The 21,733-nt window shown below is 43.5% G+C and overlaps 1 protein-coding gene across 1 annotated transcript in view; it reads left to right on the top strand.

Annotated features, from left to right (window-relative positions):
- Positions 1–21,733, top strand: part of slc5a10 (solute carrier family 5 member 10) — a 90,008-nt gene that overhangs the window by 4,070 nt on the left and 64,205 nt on the right. Inside the window, exons 2-6 of the mRNA XM_055651680.1 lie at positions 2,564–2,635; positions 3,624–3,728; positions 9,892–9,951; positions 10,045–10,149; positions 18,225–18,330. Of these exons, the coding sequence (XP_055507655.1) occupies positions 2,564–2,635; positions 3,624–3,728; positions 9,892–9,951; positions 10,045–10,149; positions 18,225–18,330 (448 nt within the window). The remainder of the gene's footprint in view (positions 1–2,563; positions 2,636–3,623; positions 3,729–9,891; positions 9,952–10,044; positions 10,150–18,224; positions 18,331–21,733) is intronic.

A 21,733-nucleotide genomic window follows, 5' to 3' on the forward strand; every position in this document is an offset into this window, starting at 1 on the left:
ACAAAACATAATTTGACTGGACCTGGGTACATGTGACAATAAGTATTAATCATTCATTCAGGCAAGAGTGGGGCTTGATCCACTTAAGAGTGGAGAGAGGCCTTTCTGCCCACACACCTCGGAGGGTTTATCGTAAATTAAGAATTTGGCCCCAAAATGAGGGAAGCAAATAATAATTTTGGCACCAACTGTAAATATTGAGAAAATGTGTGGGAAGGAACTGCAGAAGCTGGTTTAAACCTCAGATAGGCACAACAGGCTGGAGTAACTCAGCAGGTCAGACATCTCTGGAGATAAGGATAGATGACGTTTAGGGTCGAGACCCTTCTTCAGGCTGAGAGTCAGGGAAAAGGGGAATGAGATATAGCCGGTGATATAGAGAGATATACAAAGATATGCAAAAAAAGTAACGATGATAAAGGAAACAGGTCATTGTTAGTTGTGGGATAGGTGAAAATGAGTTGCAGGTAATCAAACTCACCAGGAGGACAGTGATGCTAGTACAATTATTAAGGTGGGGGAGGAACAGAGAGAGAGGGAATGCAAGGGTTACCTGAAGTTAGAGAAATCAATGTAAGCAACTGATATTTCGCTTGGGCAACTTGACTCTTGTCTGAAGAAGGGTCTCGACCCCAAAAGTCCTTATCTCCAGATATGCTGTTTGACCCGCAGAGTTACTCCAGTGATTTGTGCCTATACTGAGGAAAGGTTTGGTGGGGTAAGGGCGAACGCCAGACAAATGGGGCTAGATTAGATGTGCATCTAGGATGAGCTTGGCTGAAGGGCCTGTTTCGGTGCTGTAAGTTGAGAGGCAGATATATCGACATTGGGGGTAAGCAGAGTTGTCGTACAGACCAATTGGAATAGAAGAGTAGGTCCCTCAATGCCAAGTCACATTTCACCCCGGACTCTGCTGAAGTCTTTGCTACTTGCTCTCTCATGAATCCATTGCCTCCTTGAAATCCTTAATTGGAAGTCAACTCGTGATTGAAGAACATGCCAGAGTGAGGTCATGTGCAAACTGGGGTAACTCAACTCACCAATTGGGCAGCTGACAACCCAACGGTATGAACATTTCAGACTGAGGTCCATTTAAGACTGAGGTGAGAAAAAAAGTTTTCACCCAGAAAGTTGTGAATTTGTGGAATTCCCTGCCACAGAGGGCAGTGGAGGCCAAGTCACTGGATGGATTTAAGAGAGAGTTAGATAGAGTTCTAGGGGCTAGTGGAATCAAGGGATATGGGGAGAAGGCAGGCACAGGTTATTGATTGGGGATGATCAGCCATGATCACAATGAATGGCGGTGCTGGCCTCCTCCTGCACCTATTTTCTATGTAACATTGAATTCTCCAATTTTAAGTATCCATCCATTCATCCACCCCCCCCCCATACCCATCTATCTATTCCCTCTCTTCCCTGCATGGATTCACTCACGCTTTCTCATTCCCTGTTCCCTTCAACCTACATTCCTTCCTCTGGTTTCACAATTAACACTACGATTATTATTTCACACTGTATTTTCATCTTTTACCATTTTCCACCCATCTGCCTATCAAACCCCCCCTCACCTATGTCCACCTATCACTCACCAGGCGTTTTTCCTGCTGCTACCTCTCTTCCAGCATCCCCCACCCTGGCCCCTACCACAATCAGCCCGAGAGAGGGTCCCGACTCAAAATATCACCTATCCATGTTCTCCAGAGATGCTGCCTGACCCGTTGAGTTACTCCAGCATTGTGTGTCTTTTAAGGAGGAACATTTAGTAGCTTGCTCCATAGCCCATGAGCAACAACCTAGGAAATTGCAGAAGATGATTAACAAAGAAAAGAAACTTTGAAAGAAATGCTAAGTCAGCCTGTCATTAAAAGTAAATTTAAATGTTAACAATCAGCACTTTCTTCTTCCCCGAACAAAATCCGAGATATGCTTTATCGTACTTCCTCATTCCCCATCGACTTGTTTGCAAGTTGACAAGACCTCTGAATAACCTATATCCAGTAGTTACATGCATTTGTTTCAAAATAATTAATATCTGTAGCAAATATGGGGAAAGAGGCAACATAAAACTACAAATTCATATAGACATGAACTAGTTGTATGTTAACCCACTTTCCCATCCTACACACTAGGGGCAATTTACAGAGACCAATTAACCTACAAACCTGCACGTCTTTGGTTGATTGATGGTCTGTGCGGACTCAGTGGGCTGAAGGGCTGGTTTCTACGCTGTATCTCTAAACTAAACGTGGACCCTGATCAAAGGTCTTAGTCCCCAAACATTCACTCTGTTCCTCTTTCCACAGATGCTCCCTGACCTGTTGAGTATTTCCACCAATTGTCGTTTTTTATTTCAGACTAGCAGCTTCTTTTTATTTTCATTGACTATGAATAACATTTGCATTTGATGGTTAGAAATGAGTTAAACATTATCAAAACATTATTACAAGCTAATCAACATATTTATTGTTTTAGTTTTGTTTCCCCTCAATGTTTATTTGCAGCTAAACTTTGTGACATCTTCTGAACTTCCTAACTTGGTCATTCCCATTCTTTGCCCTCACAGACTTCTTGCAGAGTGAACAGGAACACACTTAGTGGATACTTCCTGGCTGGCAGAGATATGGCTTGGTGGCCGGTGAGTATGGACTTAATGATGTTCAATACGGCCCTTCGTGGCCAAAGTTCACCACTGCATTATGTCAGTGTAATAATTTGTGCTGCAGTCGCTGTTTTTTTTTTAGTTTTTATAGAAACAACGTGGAAACAGGCCCTTCGCCCCTACCGAGTCCACATCAACCAGCGATCCCTGCACACAAACACTATCCTATACACTCTAGGGCCAATTATACCAAGCCAATTAGCCTACAAACCTGTATGTCTTGTGAGTGTGGGAGGAAACCGGAGCACCCGGAGAAAACCCACGTGGTCACGGGGAGAACGCACAAACTCTGTACAGACAGCACCCATAATCAGGATCAAACCTTGGTCTCTGGCGCCATAAGGCAGGAACTCTACCGCCGCGCCACCGTGCCGCTTTCATGCTGTGATGGGTGGAAATGCTGCAGCCAATTTACACAAAGCATGCTCTCATTAAAATAATTGTAACTATTGACCCGATAATCTGATTTTAATTATAGAAGAGCAGCACCTACCCCACTCGATGTAAAAAACCTTGCTTCATAAATCTCCTTTAAACTTCCCTCTCTTTGAATACCCTTTCTAGTATTTGATATTTCCATCCTGGGAAAAATACATTGGCTCTCTACCCTATCTCTGCCCCTTTTATTTGTTGTTTAGATGGATGTGAGGGGATCTTAAGCAAAGTGCTGGAGTAACTCTGTGGGTCAGGCAGCGTCTCTGGAGAACATGGATAGGTGACTGTTCGGGTGAAGACCCTTCTTCAGGCTTGACCAGAAACATCATCTATTCATGTTTTCCATAGATGCTGCCTGACCAGTTGAGTTACTCCAGCACTTTGTGTGTGGGATGTGCATATCAGGGTTGTGCATCAGTATGGGCGTAATTCATGGTTGGGACACTAGAGGGCAGGCAATAGCCATTGTCATAAATCACACTGTTACTTCCCTAATCATGCACCAACTTGATCCTTCCCTTCCTCATAGATTGGGGCATCGCTATTTGCCAGTAGCGAAGGCTCGGGACTGTTCATTGGACTGGCTGGTACCGGCGCAGCTGGAGGAATCGCCGTTGCCGGGTTCGAATGGAATGTAAGTTTAACAATCAACCTACCTTCAAAAGAATGCCCGACTGATTGGGTAAAAAAGGACGCAAAGCGCTTGAGTAACTCATGGGTTGAGTAGCATCTCTGGAGGGCATGGATAGGTGACATTTCAGGTCGTGGTCAATAAAAAGGATCTCAACCTGAAATGTCACCTATTCATGCTCACCTTTGTCAGACCGAGAACATGGGTAGGTGATGTTTCGTGTCGAGACCCTTCTTCAGGCTTGACACAAAACGTCATCTATCACATTCTCCAGAGATGCTGCCTGGCCCACTGAGTTACTCCTGCACTTTGTGTCCTTTTGTGTAAACCAGCATCTGCAGATTCTTGTTTCCGCATAATTGATTGTTTTTCTTGTACCTAATAAGATAATAACTTCTAATAAGACACAACCTGTTTAAGTTTGTGGTCATGGTATTATGGTTATGTACATGGGCTAACAATCCATATCCAATTTTAGTCCGAATAAGGGTCCCGACCCAAAACGGCACCTATCCATGTCTTCCAGAGATACTACCTGACCTACTGAGTTACTCCAGCACTTTATGTCCTTTTGTGAATCCAAATTCAGGAGCTGGACCAATAATTCTAGATCCATTTCAATTCCAAATGCAGTAACAAGAAAACTCATCTCCAATAAAATAAGTCTGGAGTAAAATTCAGGTTGGGTAATGACGATACTGATTTGCTAATGTTCATTGAGGAAGGAAATTAGACACGTTGCGGCCTAAATGTAACTCCAGACAAACAGCAAAGCCATTGACTCCAGCGAGATCTCTGAAATCTCCAAGCACATGACCGAGTTGAAGTGCAAATAGACTACAGGAGTACACGCTGAGGGATGCACTGAAGCTCGGTGCAGCCAACACCAAGGCTCTGTGGGAGAGTCTAGGGTCCTTCAGCCACTGGATATTGAGGGGCAGGGACTGGTGGAGACACCCCTCAAACAAGGGACAGGATATGACCTCAGGTTGCCACACGAGTGGCAAGGGTGGTTTGTTTAAAGACATACGCAAACATTACTGATTATGACACCGTTGGATGTATAGAGAATGTATGAAGAGTTTGTACAGTATATACTTTTTACACTGATTAAAGTTTATTTTTGATATCAGAAAAATAGAGAATGTCCACAAACAAAACATTTTAATTTAATTTACAGGCTGGTAAATTGGGAGAAGCCAGTAGAGGTGTTGCTTTGGAGTGACAGAGACATGGGCTCAATTCTGACCGCGGGGCAGAATGGAGTTTTATGGAGTTTGCAACTTCTCCCTGTGACTGCGTGGGTTTTCTCCGGGTGCTCTGGTTTCCTCCCACACTCCAAAGACACGCAAGTTTGTAGGTTAATTGGCTCCTGTAAATTGTAAATTGTCCCTTGTATTAGGATTGTACAAGTGTATGGGGAGATCGCTAGTCTGCAAGGACTCGGTAGGCTGAAGGGCCGGTTTCCGTGCTGTATCTCTAAAATCCAAAGACTAAAATCTAAAAGAACCGCATGGGTTTCCTCCTGAAATGCAAAATCCCCATTGACTCCCAGCAACTTCAGGTGCTGCAATACAGCAGCTCTACTAGCTTCTGCCAATTTACCGGCCTGTAAATTTAAAAGCATTGTTCATTGTTTGTGGACGTAATTAGGAAGCCTGAGATCTTTTCCTCATTCTCTATTTTTTAAATTTCACAAAATAAACTTTGATCAGAACACAAAATATATACAAAACAAAAATTGTGCAAGAATCCTTCATGCATTGTCTATACATTCACTGTGCCACGGTCAATTTCCACAGCTTGGCTTCCCCTTAAAACCACCAAGGGGTGCCACACGCTGGCAGCCTCGCCAACATTCTGTCTGTCTTTTTTTGTTTTTGTTATTTTTAGTGTGTTTTAAAAGTATATGTTAATGTTCTCTGGTTTGTTTTATGTAGGGGGTGGGGGAGGGGGGTTGGGGGAAACTTTTTGCAATCTCTTACCTTGCTGGAGTTGCGATTGTTTTCCGGATTGTATCTCCGGTCGCTCTGCGGCCTGACATCATGGAGCTGGCGGCCTTGCTCGGGACTGACTTTAGAGCCCCACCGCGAGGACGTGGACTAACCATCAGAGCCAATCTATCGACTGGGATCGACGCTCCAACCGCGGCCTGCGGATTTCACCATCGAGGAGTTCGCGGTCTCGGGTAGAGACCAGTGTCGGGAACCTCCAATCGACACAGAAGGTTTCGACCAGCACCAACCCACGGTCAGATCGCCCGCCGTGAGGGCGCAAACGCCACCGGCTACGGGAGCCAAGATCGCCCCATCAACGGAAGGCTCAAGGCCCCCTACCGCGGGAGAACAAAGAAGGGAAGAGATTTAACTTTCTTTTCGCCTTCTATCACTGTGCGGAATGTGGAGGAGTCACTGTGGTGGATGTTTATGTTAAAATGTGTTTTGTGTGTTATGTTGCTTTTTATTGGTATGACTGTATGGCAAATGTAATTCCTTCTATGTTGCAAAACATACTTGGCTAATAAAGTATGATTATGGTTATGATGATTATGATGATTAAATGGTGTCCCTGATTAAGACGTTATTACCACATAATCAACTCACTGTCCTACAGTTAACACCACCGCCATACTTTGCCCAACCCTCTCCTTGTTAAGCCCCATGGATTTAATTATAAATTTCCTTGGCACTTTGCATAGCTTAAATATTTCATTAATCAGTCTACAAAATGCCTGCTCCATGCATCACCCAAGATCGGGTGACATCAGTGTTAGTTGCCATCACTCAGTCCATGTACCTGATGCAGGTTTCTTATTTTATAACATAATTGTTTTATTGGGTGTTTCCTTGTAAACCCAATGTAATTAGGGTGTAAATAGAAACGGGATTAGTTTTGGTGGTTATTATGAGATGAAAATGTTTTCTTGGCTGCTTGTGTGGAACACGCAACCCCGTCCGTCAGTGGTGGGTGATCGTCACACTTGGTTTCCAATATTCTCTTTCGGTGACATCAAAAGAGATGATTTTTAGTTTAGTTCAGCTTATTATTGCCATGTGCAATACAGAGGTACAGTGAAACGCTTTTTGTTGCGTGCTATGCAGTCAGCGAAAAAACTATACATGATTACAATCAAACCGCCCATAGTGTACAGGATAAAGGGTATCACGTTCAGTGTAAGATAGAGGCCTGTAAAATCTGATTTTACAATCTAGTTCAAAGATCTCCAATGGGGCAGATGGGAGGTCATGACTGCTCTCTAGTTGGTGAGAGGACGGTTTAGTTGCCCAATAACAGCTGGGAAGAAACTGCCCCTGAATCTGGAGGCGTGCGTTTTCAAACTTCTGTACTTCTTGTGTGACGGGAGAGGGGAGAAGAGGGAGTGACCTTGGTTATGCTGGTGGCCTTGCCGAGGCATCGTTAAGAGTAAATGAAGTAAATGGAAGGGAGGTTGGTTTGTGTGATGTTCTGGGCTGTGTCCACAACTCTGCAATTTCCAGCGGTCTTGGATGGAGCTGTTCTCAAACCATGCTGTGATGAATTCTGATAAAATGCTTCCTCCGGTACATCTGTAGAAGTTAATGTGTTGTTGGGGACATGCTGAACTTCTTAAGCCTGTCAAATTGCTGGTGATATTTATTCCGAAGAACTCGAAGCTTTCAATCATCTCGACTTCCCGCCATCAATGTATACAGACGTGTGTGTACCACTTCACTTCCTGATGTCGATCACACTCAGAGAATTTCAGAGATTGTGTGAACATAGAACTTTGGACAATACCACAGGAACAGGCCTTTCGGCCCACAATGTCTGTGCTGAACATGATGTCAAGACCAACTCTTATGTACCTGCACATAATTTTTATCCCTCCATTCCCTGCATAGCCATTTGCCTATCCAAAAGTTTCTTAAATGCCATTATTTATTATCTACCTTTAACAACACACTCACCAGTGAGTTTTAGGTATTCACTACCCTCAGTGTAAATAACTTGCCCTGCATATCTCCTTTAAACTTTTGCCCCTGTCACCTCAACATTGTGGCCTCTGCTATTTGATATTTCCATCCGAAGAGAAAGGTCGTGACCCTCTACCCTATCCGTGCCTCTCATAATTTTATATACTTCTGTCAGGTCGCCCTTCAACCTCAGGCGTTCCAGAGAAAACAATCCAAGTCTGAAGAAGGGTTCTGACCTTAAACATCATCTAATCTTTTTCTCCAGAGATGCTGCCTGACTGCTGAGTTACACCAGCATTTTGTGTCCATCTCCAGGTCTATCCAACCTCTCCCTGTGGCTAATAGACGCAAATCCAGGCATCTTTCATTTAAAAATCCTCTACACCCTTTCCAAAGCCCTAGCGTCCTCACTGTAATATAACCCATATTAGACTCTTGCCCCCAAACAAAACTCACAGAGCATTTCGGTTTACACGGGCACATAAAGCTTGGAGCCTCTAAATCATTTTACACCAGCACAATGTGTATTTCAATTACCTTTGGAAATTGAAAATAGGATTTAGAGTGACGTGCAAGGATAAAATTTCTCCCATTACCCCAAACCTATCCAGGCCACCCCCAGTTATAACAGAGAACCATTTAGAACACCAATAAGTCTGCAAGCCATAAATGCAGTCTACGTGCAATATATCTAAGTACAAACATAGGCCCACCAAGGCCAACATGTCGTTCCACCAAGGCATTTAGCTCAACCATTCCGATGTCTCTGCAAGATGCAATGATATGGAGAATGGAGGAATTTCTTTAGTCAGAGTGTGGTGAATCTGTGGAATTCATTGCCACAGACGGCTGTGGAGGACAATTCATTGGGTATTTTTAATACGGAGATTGATTGGTTCTTGATTAGTAAGGGCATCAGAGGTTACGGGGGAAAGGCAGGAGAATGGGATTGAGAGGGAAATATAGATCAGCCACGATCGAATGGCAGAGCACACTCGATGGGCTGAATGGCCGAATTCATTTGTTCATAAGTTCTAGGAGTGGAATTAGCCCATTCGGCCCATCGAGTCTACTCTGCCATGTAATCATTGTTGATCTATATTTCTCTCTGATTCTTGTAAGGATTTTATTGTGCCGTTTTTGGATATAAAACTTCTTGACTCTTGACCTCAGGTGCGGGCTGTGTGGGTTTGCACGTTCTCCCTGTGGCCACGTGGGTTTCCTTCGGGTGCTCCAGTTTCCTCCCACATCTCCAAACCACACGGATTTGTGGCTCCGTAAATTGCCCCAACTGTGTAGGAAGTGGATGAGAAAGTGGGATAACATGGAGCCAGTGTGAATGGGTGAGCGTTTGACGGCACTGGGCCTGTAGTCGCTGGAGTTTAGAAGAATGAGAGGGGACCTCATTGAAATGTACTGAATAGTGAAGGGTTTGGATAGAGTGGATGTGGAGAGGGATGTTTCCACTAGTGGGGGAGGTCATAGCCTCAGAATTAAAGGAAGGAGATGAGGAGGAATTTCTTCCGTCAAAGGGTGGTGAATCTGTGGAATTCTATGCCACAAAAGGATGTGGAGGCCAAGTCAATGGATATTTTTAAGGCAGAGATAGATAGATTCTTGATTAATACGGGTGTCAGGGGTTATGGTGAGAAGGCAGGAGAATGGGGTTAAGAAGGAGAGATAGATCAGCCATGATTGAATAACGGAGTAGACTTGATGGACGGAATGGCCTAATTCTACTCCTATCACTTATGATCATAGGATCAATGGTCGGCTGATGGGCCGAAGTGCCTGCTTCCACCTTGTATATTTTAAACTATCAATCTATCTTTCAATATAAAAACCTGACGCTGGGACACACGAGCTATGAAGGAGAGGTGTGTGCAAATCTGACATGATGAGTGTCTTAGAGGGAAAGAGATGAGAGGAAGGAAAGTATAGGAAGGACATTCCAGATGAAACCAGTCTTTTTCAAAGAGCCATCACAGGCACATTGGGCCGAATAACCTCCTTTGTGATGTTTCACAAGGAACTGCAGATGCTGCCTTGCCAAAACAGACACAAAGTGCTGGAGTAACTCAACGGGTCTGGCAGCACCTCTGGAGGGCAATGACAGGCGATACTTTTGGTTGGGACCCTGATACTAGATTTAATTTAATAAGCAATTAGTCAACTTCTGTAATCAACTAACAACTCTATGATGCTTTTAACAGGCCACCTATGTGCTGCTGCTGATGGCTTGGGTATTTGTACCCGTCTACATATCCTCAGGGGTAAGTATATCTTGGGCATCTCCGTCATGTATAGGGGATATTGAAGGTGGATTCTACTTACGCTAACGTGCTTCTGCCGAATGTTTGTCATAGATAGTGACCATGCCTGAATACCTGCAAAAACGATTTGGAGGGGAAAGAATTCGGATGTATCTGTCTGCTCTGTCACTGCTGCTGTCTGTCTTCACAAAGATATCTGTGAGTAAAGCCATCCGTTTCCATTCAACATTGTGTTTGGGGTTCATAAATCATAGGAGCAGAATTAGGTCATTCACCCCATTGAGTCAACTCCGCCATTCCATCATAGCTGATCTATCTTTCCCTCTCAACCCCATTTTTCTGCCTTCTCAAGAAGCCAACAGTAAAACTTTAGACATTAGAGATTTTAAAGACTTTAGCGATACTTAGTTTAGTTTAGTTCCGAGATACAGAGTGGAAATAGACCCTTCGGCCCACCGACCGCACCGACCAGTGATCCCCATACACTAACACTATCCTACACTCTACGTACAATTTTATAATATTTACTGAAGCCAAATAACCTGCAAACCTGCATGCCTTTGGAATGTGGGAAGAAACCGGAGCACCCGGAGATAACCCACGCATCACAGGGAGAATGTAAAAACTCCGTATAGACAGCTTCCATAGTTAGCATCAAACCCGGGTCTCTGGCATTGTAAAGTAGCAACTCTACCGCTGCACCACCGTGCCGCATTTTGGTATTGTCACATTGGGGGTGGCACAGTGGCATAGTGGTAGAGTTGCTGCCTCACCACGCCAGAGACCCGGGTACGATTCTCATTACGGGTGCTGTCTGTATAGAGTTTGTACGTTTTCCCTGTGACCTGCGTGGGTTTTTTTTCCAGGATCACCAGTTTCTTCCCACACTCCAAAGACGTGCAGGATTGTAGGTTCATTGGATTGATAAAATTGTAAATAGTTCATAGTGTGTGTAGGATAATGTTAGCGTGCGGGGATCACTGGTCGGCGCGGACTCGGTGTGCCGAAGGTATATACGCTGTATCTCTAAACTAAATTAAACTAAATTAACCAACAAACCTACACATCTTTGGAATGTGGAAGGGAACCGAGCACCTGGACAAAACCCACCCGGTCACAGGGAGAACGTACAAACTCCATACAGACAGCACCCGTAGTCACTGTTCGCCTCCAATGTGACAATCATAAACCTAAACCCAATCATCCAACTTGCCTCAGCGTTCTCTGGTGGAATCAGCTCCATGGAGAACATTAATCTGGACACAAAGCCACCAATTACATTGATGAAGTGGGAACAGGTGCCACATCCTGATAAGATAAAGGGATGCTACATCTTGACCTGATGTTGGTGTCTTCCAAAGGCTTTTCTTGTACCAAAACATCACATCCACAATATAAATGTGACTTTTAGATGCAGATTTAACATTTCTGACTGTATAAATCTCAATGAGCTTTTAAAATAATGGATGACTTCCATTAATAACTCATCAACACAGATTAGCCACGTCCATGGTATTGTTTTACACAACATTTTTTTAGAGTGGTGGGTGCCTGGAACACGCTGCCAGGGATGTTGATGGTGGCAGATACAATAGTGGCATTTAAGAGGCTTTTGGATAAGCAGGGAATGGAGAGACATGGATCATGTCCAGGCTGGGGAGATTAGTTTAGAAACAGTATGTTGGGCACAGACATTGTGGGTCGAAGGGCCTGTTCATCTGCTAGGCAGTTCCATGCAAACGACTATATGAATATATATTTATTTTTCTGTTTTATTTAGCGTCTTCCCTTTCGTCAACTGTTGTATCAACATCTTCAACCACTTCATTGTATGGCTAATTGATTCTAAGACTCTGTGACTCAGTCTCTGACTCAATCAAGCCGTACAGCCTTAACTGAGTCATAGAATCATAGAGCGCGGAAACAGGCCCTTGCTTCTGCCCAATTTGTCAATGCTGACTATGCTACCCTTCTACACTAGTCCCACCTGCCCACATTTGGCCCATATCCATCTAAGCCTTTCATAGATAGACACAAAATGCTGGAGTAACTCAGCAGGACGGGCAGCATCTCTGGAGTGAAGGAATGGGTGACGTTTTGGGTCGAGACCCTTCTTTAGACCTATCCATGTACCTGTCCAAGTAACTATTAAATGTTGTACTGGTTGAGTACTGATGTAGGTTTACAGTTTCACTTAAGGTGCATTATTTTCTGCTCAACCTGCCTCCCGTTCTGTCTGGTGATACAACAAACAGGTTAGACTGTTCATTTCCATCAGTGTAATTCCATATCAGGCATCAAGCTCAAATGTCACATCTCTGTCATCCAATATCATGACAACATTTGGTGGTTGTAATGTTTTAAAATCAGATCGTTTTTTCCAGAACATAGAACATATTCAGTTTTGGGCATTATGCTATAGGCAATATGGTGTCAGGCTGGAGAGGATACAGAGAAGATTTACGAGGAAGTTTTCAGGACCCGAAGACCTGAGCAGGCTAGGACTCTATTCCTTGGAGCATAAGAGGATGAGGGGTGGTCTTATGGAAGTGTACAACATCGTGAGAGGAAGAGATTGTGTAAACGTACAGAGTCTCTTGCCCAGGGCTGGGGAATCAAGAGCCAGAGGACATAGATTTAAGGTGAGGAGGGAAAGATTCAATAGGAACTCAAGGGGGTTGGGTGTATGGAACGAGCAGCCGGAGGAGGTACGATCGCAACGTTTAAGAAATATTGAGACAGGTACATGGATAGGGTAGGTTAAGACGGATATGGGCCAAACACAGGCAGGTGGGACTAGTGAAGATGTGACATGTTGGGCAAGTTGGGCTGAAGGGCCTGTTTCCACCCTGTAAGACCCTATGATTCTAACAGTACAGCACAGGAACTGGCCCTTCGGCCCATTATGACTGTGCTGAACATGATACCAACTCTTATGTACCTGCGAATTAACCATTGAACCCCATTCTCTAATATCCATGTGCGTATCCAAAAGCCTCTTAAACACTACTATTATATCTGCTCCAAACACCACCCCCGGCAGCACGTTCCAGGCCCACATCATCCTCTGTGTAAGAAAAGTTCCCGTACATCTGCACATTTAAACTTTGCCCCTCTCATCTTAAAGCTATCGCCTCTAGTATTTGATGTTCCCATCTTGGGGGAAAAGGTTCTGACTTCCTACCCAATCTATGTCTCTTATAATTGTATATTATGCTTATTTGCTTTGCTGTGATGTTTTGGAACACAGTGTTTTACTGCTCGTGCAAAGGTCATGGTGTTCCTTGACTCCACTGGCCTCACTTGTAAGTCCTGCATGTTTCATCTTGCTGATTCCACTTCTTGGACAATATTCAGCGCATCCTGACAAGCCCAGATACACCTTTCATAACAACAGCCTCTGAACATCCAAGTGTCTTTTAAATGTTGTTATTGACCTACCATCTCCTCTAGCAGCTCATTCCGTATACCCACCACACCTCTGAACAAAAAAAGCTGCCTCTCGGATTCCTATTAAATCGTTGCCATCTCATCTTTGTTTCTCCTACCCTAGGTAAAAGGCTCAGTGCATTCACCCTATTCATTCCCCTCATGATTTTATACACCCAGTTTTAGCTTTAGAGATCCAGCATGAAAAACAGGCCCTTCAGCCCACTGTGTCCACGCCAACCAGCGATCCCCATGCACTAACATTATCCTACACATACTGGGGACAATTTACAACCAAGCCAATTAGCCTGCAAACCTGTACGTGTTTGGAGTGTGGGAGGTAACCGGAGCACCCAGAGCTCCTGGAGAAAACCCACGCAGGTCACTGTGAGAACGTACAAATTCCACAATGACAGCCTAGCCATGATTGGACCCGGGTCTCTGGCACTGTAAGGCAGCAACTCTACCGCTGTGCCATGGTGTGACCTCTACATGATCATTCCTCATCCTCCTGTACTCCAAGGAATTAAGTCTTAGCTTGCCCACCTCTCCCAAGAGCGACCTTCGAGTTCTGGCAACATCTTCGTAAATCTTCTCTGCATTCTTCAAAACTCAGGTAGGCTGTTTATGGACAGGCTCAAACCCTCTCCAGCAATCATTTTAAAGACTCTGTTCCCCTGAATCCCTTGTGCACTAAGGTGATCCTAGTCAATACTAGGAATATGAAATACACTCCTATTATTACTCTGTTAAATTCCTATTGGATTTCCTAGATTACAACAATGACCACACCTTAGAAATATTCCTCTGGATATGAAGTGCTTTGGGATTTCCTGAGGTAGTGAAGGTGCTAACAAGACTTTCACTTTAGAAATACAAACCTTTTCTTTCTAGGGTCTTATTTATTTTCTTTGCTTCCTTCTCTAATTCCTTCCCTAAGGGGTTCTCTTCTCCCAACACTTTCCTGCACCTTCACGATTCTTGCTTACTTTCCTTACTTCTTTTATTTCTATCTTTTTTAAAGCTCAAAAAATGAAGTGGTACAACATAATGTAATAAGATATATGCGATGTATTAATGTGATTTACTGTACTGCTAATAAAAATTAAAAAAATAAAAAAAAAAAGAAATACAGCAAGGAAACAGGCCCTTCGGCCCACCGGGTCAGTGCCGACCGGCGATCATCCTGTATACTAGCACTATCCCACACGCTAGGGACAATTTGCAGAAGCCATTTAACCTAAAAACCTGCACACCTTTGGAATGTGGGAGGAAACCAGAGGACCTGGAGAAAACCTATACGGTCACAAGGAGAACGTACAAACTATGTAATGACAGCACCCGTAGTCAAAATCGAACCAGGGTCTCTGGCACTGTAAGCCAGCAACTCTACCACTGTGCCACCGTAAGACATGTATTTGATATATGTTATCACTCTTACACACTTATATTTAGCTCCAGTTTCCCATTTATTTGAGTTTGAATGATCATCAAGTGAAATTCTGAGATACAAGGAACGGCAGATGCTGGTTTACAAAACAAAAATGTGACTAACCTAAACATTGAATACTCCAATTTTAGGCAACTAACCTACAATCTCCTAGTTCCCCCCTGTCTTCCCTATACCCCAACTGGATTCACACCCATTTCTCCCTTCTTCCTCTTCCCCTGAACCCTTCCACCCTTATCTCTTCCTCTGCCTTCACAATTCACACCTCCTCTATCCTAATCCTACACCTTGTTGTCCATTCATCACTGACCTTTATCCAATCATTTTCTAGTCAAAAAACCCAACCCCCACCTGCATCCACCTATCACTCGCCTGCCCCATCTCTTTTTGAGCTCCCCCCCCCCCCAATCAGTCTGAAGAAGGGTCCCAACCTGAAATGCCATCTATCTATGTTCTCAAGATGTATTACCTGGCCCGCTGAGTTAGTCCAGCACTTTGTGTCTTTTTTAGGTGACATTCTATTGACCCACAGCACCTATCAATTTTATTTCCACTGATTCTAAAGCCCTTGTTCTTTTTTGATGACTTTTAACTAGTCTATGTTTGATTTATTAATGGATGAGTCATTTCCTACAGATCATGACTGCTACTTCAAAAGGTATCATATATCAAATGTTTATGACTAAACGCTTCTCGTATGAGGTTTGATGTCCAAACATGTCATCTCAAACCTGTTGCTTCAGCAGATTCTCATTCCAGTAGCATTTATCACGGAGGTCGCCTGCGAGGTTTATTTCAAGTCTAGTCGTAGTATTGGGCAATTGTAAGGATTTTCTTTCTAAGCCCACAGTCATTTTCTTTCTCTTTGAGATTGAAGAAGGTTCTCAACCCAAACGTCACCTATTCATTTTCTCCAAAGATGCTGCCTGACCCGCAGAATTACACCAGCAGTCTGAAGAAGGATCTTGATCCAAAACATCACCTTCTCCCTTTCTCTGGAGATTCTGCATGACCTGCTGAGTTACTCCAGCATTTTCTGTCTACCTTCTTTCGTGCAAACCTGTCTTCCTGATCAAAGGATATAAACTCTGGCTCTGTAGTTAATAAAAGTTAATAATAGTAAACAAAAGTTAATAAAATGGTAAGGTGAGGGGGGATTATTTATAGGAATATATAAGGAATATTTTTTACACAAAGGATAGTAGGTCTATGGATCACGATGCCAGAGAATGTTGTAAATGCAGGTACTATCACAACATTTAAAATACATTTGGACAGGTAATTGGATAGGATAGGTTTAGAGAGATTTGGTCCAAACGCAGGCAGGTGGGACTAGTGCAGATGAGGCATTTTGGTTGGCGTGGGCAGGTTGGGCCGAAGGGCCTATTTTTATGCTCTATGACTATGACTTAAATAAGTACAGATTAAAGTTTTGTTGACTCAAATATGAAATGATCTTGGTTGAACATGGAAACACACCGTTCAGTACAGACAGAGGAGAAAAGAATTGAAATTAAGTAACAAATTAGTGATCTCACAATGTGATGATAGTTTCCTTGAATGATAGGGGGAAGTTATTCACCCAATGAGCCCTGCTATCTCATTGTTAGATTAATTCCACTCCCTTTTACCCCCCAAAATATATTGGTCATCAATCTGCAGCTCATAAGCTCATAATTCATAGGAGCAGAATTAGGCCATTCAGAGTCTACTCTGCCATTCAATCATAGCTGATCTATCTTTCCCTTCCAACCCATTCAACTACCTTCATCCCAAAACCTATGACATCCAAACTAATCAAGAATTTTAGAAATGACTTGGCCTCCACAGCCATCTGCAGCAATTCACCACCCTATGACTAAAGAAATTCCTCCTCATCTCTCTTGTAAAAGTACGTCCTTTTATTTTGCAGCTGCGTCCTCTAGTCCTAGACTCTCCCACTAGTGGAAACATCCTGTCCACATCTCCACGCTCAGTTCCCTACCTTCTCCATGGACGTTTCCTGATCTGCTGAGTAATTTCTGTTTTGATTTTAGCACCTGCAATATTTTGCATTGCAAACCCTCTCCCTTGTCCCTCCTCCAATGCTGGGTTTAGGTTGAAGTTCATTATTGTCTTGTGTACCATGCTTCCTTCTTGTTTGAAGAGCTTTGTTTGGAATGCTAGCCAATCAGATTAGATAATACTATACCACATTATAAATACAATTAAGTCAAACTCCAGATAGAGCAAAGGGGAAGATAGCGAGTGCAGAATATAGTTCTCAGCATTCTCAGCAAGTGGCGTAACTGGTAAATACACTTCTGGTACATTGTCCTTCATCAATCCGGGTCTTGAGTATAAAAGTTGGGATGTTATGTTACAGTTATATGACATGTTGGTGAGGCTGCATTTGGAGTATCGTGTTCTATTTGGCACCCTGCCGTAGTAAGGATATTATTCAGCTGGAAAGAGTGCAGAGAAGATTTATGAGGATGTTGCCACGACTTGAGGGCTTGAACTTGAGGGACATGTTAGGCAGGAACTTTATTCCTCGGAGTGCAGGAGGCCGAGGTGTGATCTAATAGAGGTGTATAAACCGTGAGGGGAATAGCACAGAACAGTAGGGGAATCAAGAACCAGATCATATAGGCTGACGACTAAAAATAAAATCACTGATGGTTAAAAAGAAAATCTTTCATGGGTGGCACAGTGGTGCAGAATGGATGTTCAGTGGTTGGCGTGTAGTACTCGGCAGGCTGAAGGGCCTGTTTCCATGCTGTATCTATCAATTAAGCAATCAATCAATTCTTTACTGAATTTATTAAAAGTATTTAAGATGAGAGAAGCAAGATTTAACAGGAGACTGAGGGGCGACTTTTTCACACAGTGTTGGGTATATGGAATGAGCTGCCGGAGAAGGTATTTGAAGCAAAACTACAGCAACGTTTTAAAATAAATTTGGACTGGTGCAAGAAGGTTTGCAGCTGGGACTAGTATCAATGGAGCATTTTGGTCAGCATAGTAATGGCCTGTTTCTGTGCTCTATGACTCTGACTATGAATAGTGCATCAGTTCCATATGCCTGCAATGGGGTAGCAGTGAATCTGGACTGTACCCTCGCTTAGGGAAGGAGCATTCAGAAGCCTGATAACGGTCGTGAATAACGTTGTGTCTAAGTCAGGTGGTGCGTGCTTTCAAGCTTCTGTACCTTCTGCCTGAATGACCAGGGTGGAACAAGTTTTTAATTATGTTCTGCATTCATTTTTATTTCAATTCTACCAATCATCTAGATTTTTTTTAGTAGGTAATGTTTAATGATTTATTAATTAGCCGTTTAAAAAATATTAATTGTGTTTATTCACTTATTCATGTTGAGAGCAAAACAATGATGGCATTTATTTGGCTTCTCTAGACAGATCTGTACTCAGGGGCCCTGTTTGTGCAAGTCTGCCTCGGATGGAACCTGTACCTTTCGACAGTTCTGATGCTGGTTGTCACAGCTCTCTACACCATCACAGGTAACGAACCATTCGACTAACGGTGCAGAATTGCTACAAGTCTAAAATAGAGTTCTTTAAAAAATAAATGCTGGAAATACTCAGCTGATTCATCAGCTGTTGTGAAGAATATTAACAGGTCAACCATTCAGTAAAGGAAGGCCTGGAATTTCCTGCAGCTCCGACAAAAAAGTTTAGACTTTGAGAGTTTAGAGATACAGGGCAGAAACAGGCCCTTCGGCCCATCGAGTCTGCGCTGACCAGCGATCGTTCTGTACATTGGTACTATCCTACACACTTGCAACAATTTATAATCACACAGAAACCAATTAACCTAAAAAGCTGCATGTCTTTGGAGTGTGGGAGGAAACCGAAGATCCCGGAGAAAACCCACACAGGTCACGGGGAGAACGTATAAACTCCTTACAGACAGTACCTATTGTCGGGATTGATTCTGGGTCTCTGGTGCTGTACGGCAGCAACCGATGCACCACCATGCCGCATATCTCTAACCAGTGTCGATGGCTCAGGGCAGAAGTTATATTTGGACTTTGCCTTCATGCTTTACAAGTGCTGACTGTGGTTTGAGTCATGTAATCTTATATAATGCTGTTGATTGAAATCAGGGCCGCTAATGTTTCAGTCCATTCTAAAACTCTTTCAGAGCTCATTCATGTTGATACCACCTGCTAACAATTGGCACATTATGTTACAATCCATCTACAACTCCACAAGATGTATACATGTCTTCAAGGTGCTTTATATCAAGGCTATCTCCTGCTATGGAGTCAGATTTCCAAGGTAGTTTCAAAGATCTTTGTTATAAAGAGAAGAATACTTCTCCTCTATATTAAAATGTTGCACTAAGTAACAGTCTCCAACCTGTCACCTGAGTGACATATTTTGTGTGTGTGTGTGAAAGCGATCTAACATGCTTGGGCGTGGAATATTGATAAGTGTTTGTTTTCTTGTGTTCAAAGCTAGTAGATATATCAGTAATTGCTAAAGCACACATCATTATCACAGATGGGTCGATTGAAACATTTTGTTGGCATCAATAAAGGAAAGCAAGTCATGGGAATGTCAAACTAATGGGTGCAGGTTTACACACGTGACTGTGTATGGTGATAGCAATCTCATTATTTCTTGTGGCTGGAAGTCAATTTTTCTCTGTGCTTGTAAAAACCTCCTTGAGGTACTTTGATTGCATAAAAATATCATACAGGAACATAGAATGCAAAATAGGCTATTCAACCAGTAGAGAATTTATCACCAAGTGCTGGAGGAACCCAGCAGGTCAGGCAGTCTTTGGAGCGAATGGACAATCGACGGTTTGGTTCAGGATCTTTCTTCATAAAAACACTTCATGCGGAAGGGCCCCGACCCAAAATGCCGTTTATCAAATCCCTTCACGGGTGCTGCCTGACGTGCTGGGTTCCTCCAACACTTGGTGTTTTGCTCAAGCCCTCAAAAGGGCAGCGCAGTGATGCACTGTTAGAGTTGCTGTCTTACAGTGCCAGAGACCCGGGTTCGATCCTGGCTACTGGTGCTGTCTGTATGTAGTTTTCCCACACCACGTGGGTTTTCTCACACTCCAAAGACGTAAAGGTCTGTACATTAATTGGCTTTGGTAAGGTGTAAAATTGTCCCCAGTGCGTGTAGGTTAGTGTACATGGCGATCGCTGGGCGGTGCGGAGTCGGTGCATGGAAGGGCCTGTTCCCCCGCTGTATCTCTAAAGTAAAGAGAAAAAAAAAGACTGGTACTTATACAAAGTAGTTGAGGACCTCAGGGACTCCTGAAATACCTTTGGAGCCAAGTGGTTTGTGAAGTGTTACCTCAACTGCAGGAAAAGCTGCAAATTGTGTCCAAGATTTTGCAAGCAGCAATTAAATAAGGATTGCGTCATTATAATGGGTAGAAACCGGCAACTGCAGGAGATGCAACACCTGTACTTATACATCCTTGCTCTAATCCATCCAGGGAGCCCGACAGTCCTTTCCGGTGAGACAGGGGTTCACATGTACCTCCTCTAATCTCATCTACTGCATCCGTTGTTCCCGATGTGGGCTCCTGTACATCGGTGAAAACAAACGTAGATTCGCGACCGGTCTGTGAGTTTATATTTGTTTTCGCCGATGTACAAGAGCCCAATACTTGCTGAATACTTGCTTTTGGTCTGCTGGATCTCTCAGTTGCCATAGATTTCAACCCCTTCCCATTCCCCTACTGATCATACTGCCTTTGGCCTCCCCCATTGCCAGGGTGAAGCCATACACAAATTGGAGGAACAGCAGCTCATATTTTGCTTGGGTAGCTTACAATCAAACAGTGTGAACGGTGAATTCTTTCTTCTTTCTTTCTTTAATTCATTTAAAATTAATGTTACACTCCCCTCCCCTCAGCGGGTCAGGTAGCATCTCTGGAGAACAGAGAACATTTTCTCCTGACTGGAAACATTGCCCATCCATGTTCTCCAGAGAAGCTGCCTGACATGTTGAGCTACTCCAGCACTTTGTGTCTTTTTTTATAAACCAACACTCACAGTACCTCGCAGAACTTCAATGACCATTAGTCATTAGGAAGGGCAATAAGCCAACTGCTTGTCGTTCAATAGGTATTTTTTGTTTTGTTTTGTTTAGAGATACAGCGTGGAAACAGACCCTTCGGCCCACCGAGTCCGTACTGACAGGCAATCCTCAGTCCACTAGTTCTATCCTACCCATTAGGGACAATTTACCGAAGCCAATTAACCTACAAACATGCAGGTTTTTGGGATGTTGGAGGAAACCGGAGCTTCCGGAGAAAGCCCAAGTGGTCACAGGGAGAACGTGCAAACTCCGTACAGACAGCACCCATAGTCAGGGTCGAACCCGGGTCTCTGGTGTTGTAAGGCAGAAACTCTATCGCTGCACCACTGTGCTGCCACTGTGATTGATCTTTAGTCTGGATCAAGTAATCCCATAAATCTATTAACTGGTAAAACATGTTTGTACCAAATCCCCGAGTAGAATATCAAAACAACATAAGCTTGCGTCACAAAATGTGAAATTTTCCACTGGCTTGGCCCTTAAGGGAAACTATCTCCAGAGATAATTGAACAAATTTACATTATACAACACCAACCAACAATCACCCATATACCAGTTCCATCCTGCACACTAGAGAGAATTTACAGAAATCAGTTAAACAACAAACCTGCACGTCTTTGCAAAGTGGGAGGAAACTGGAGTACCTGGAGAAAACCCAGGTGGTCACAGGAAGAATGTACAAAACTCCGCACATACAGCACCCGTAGTCAGGATCGATCTCTGGCGTTATAAGGCAGCAACTCTACCGGTGTGCCTTTGCGCTGGTCAAGAGTATGCCCCTGTCCCACTTAGGAAACCTAAACGGAAACCTCTGGAGACTTTGATTTGATTTGAT

The sequence above is a fragment of the Leucoraja erinacea genome, chromosome 20 (assembly GCF_028641065.1).
Source record: "Leucoraja erinacea ecotype New England chromosome 20, Leri_hhj_1, whole genome shotgun sequence".
Lineage (NCBI taxonomy): Eukaryota > Metazoa > Chordata > Chondrichthyes > Rajiformes > Rajidae > Leucoraja > Leucoraja erinaceus.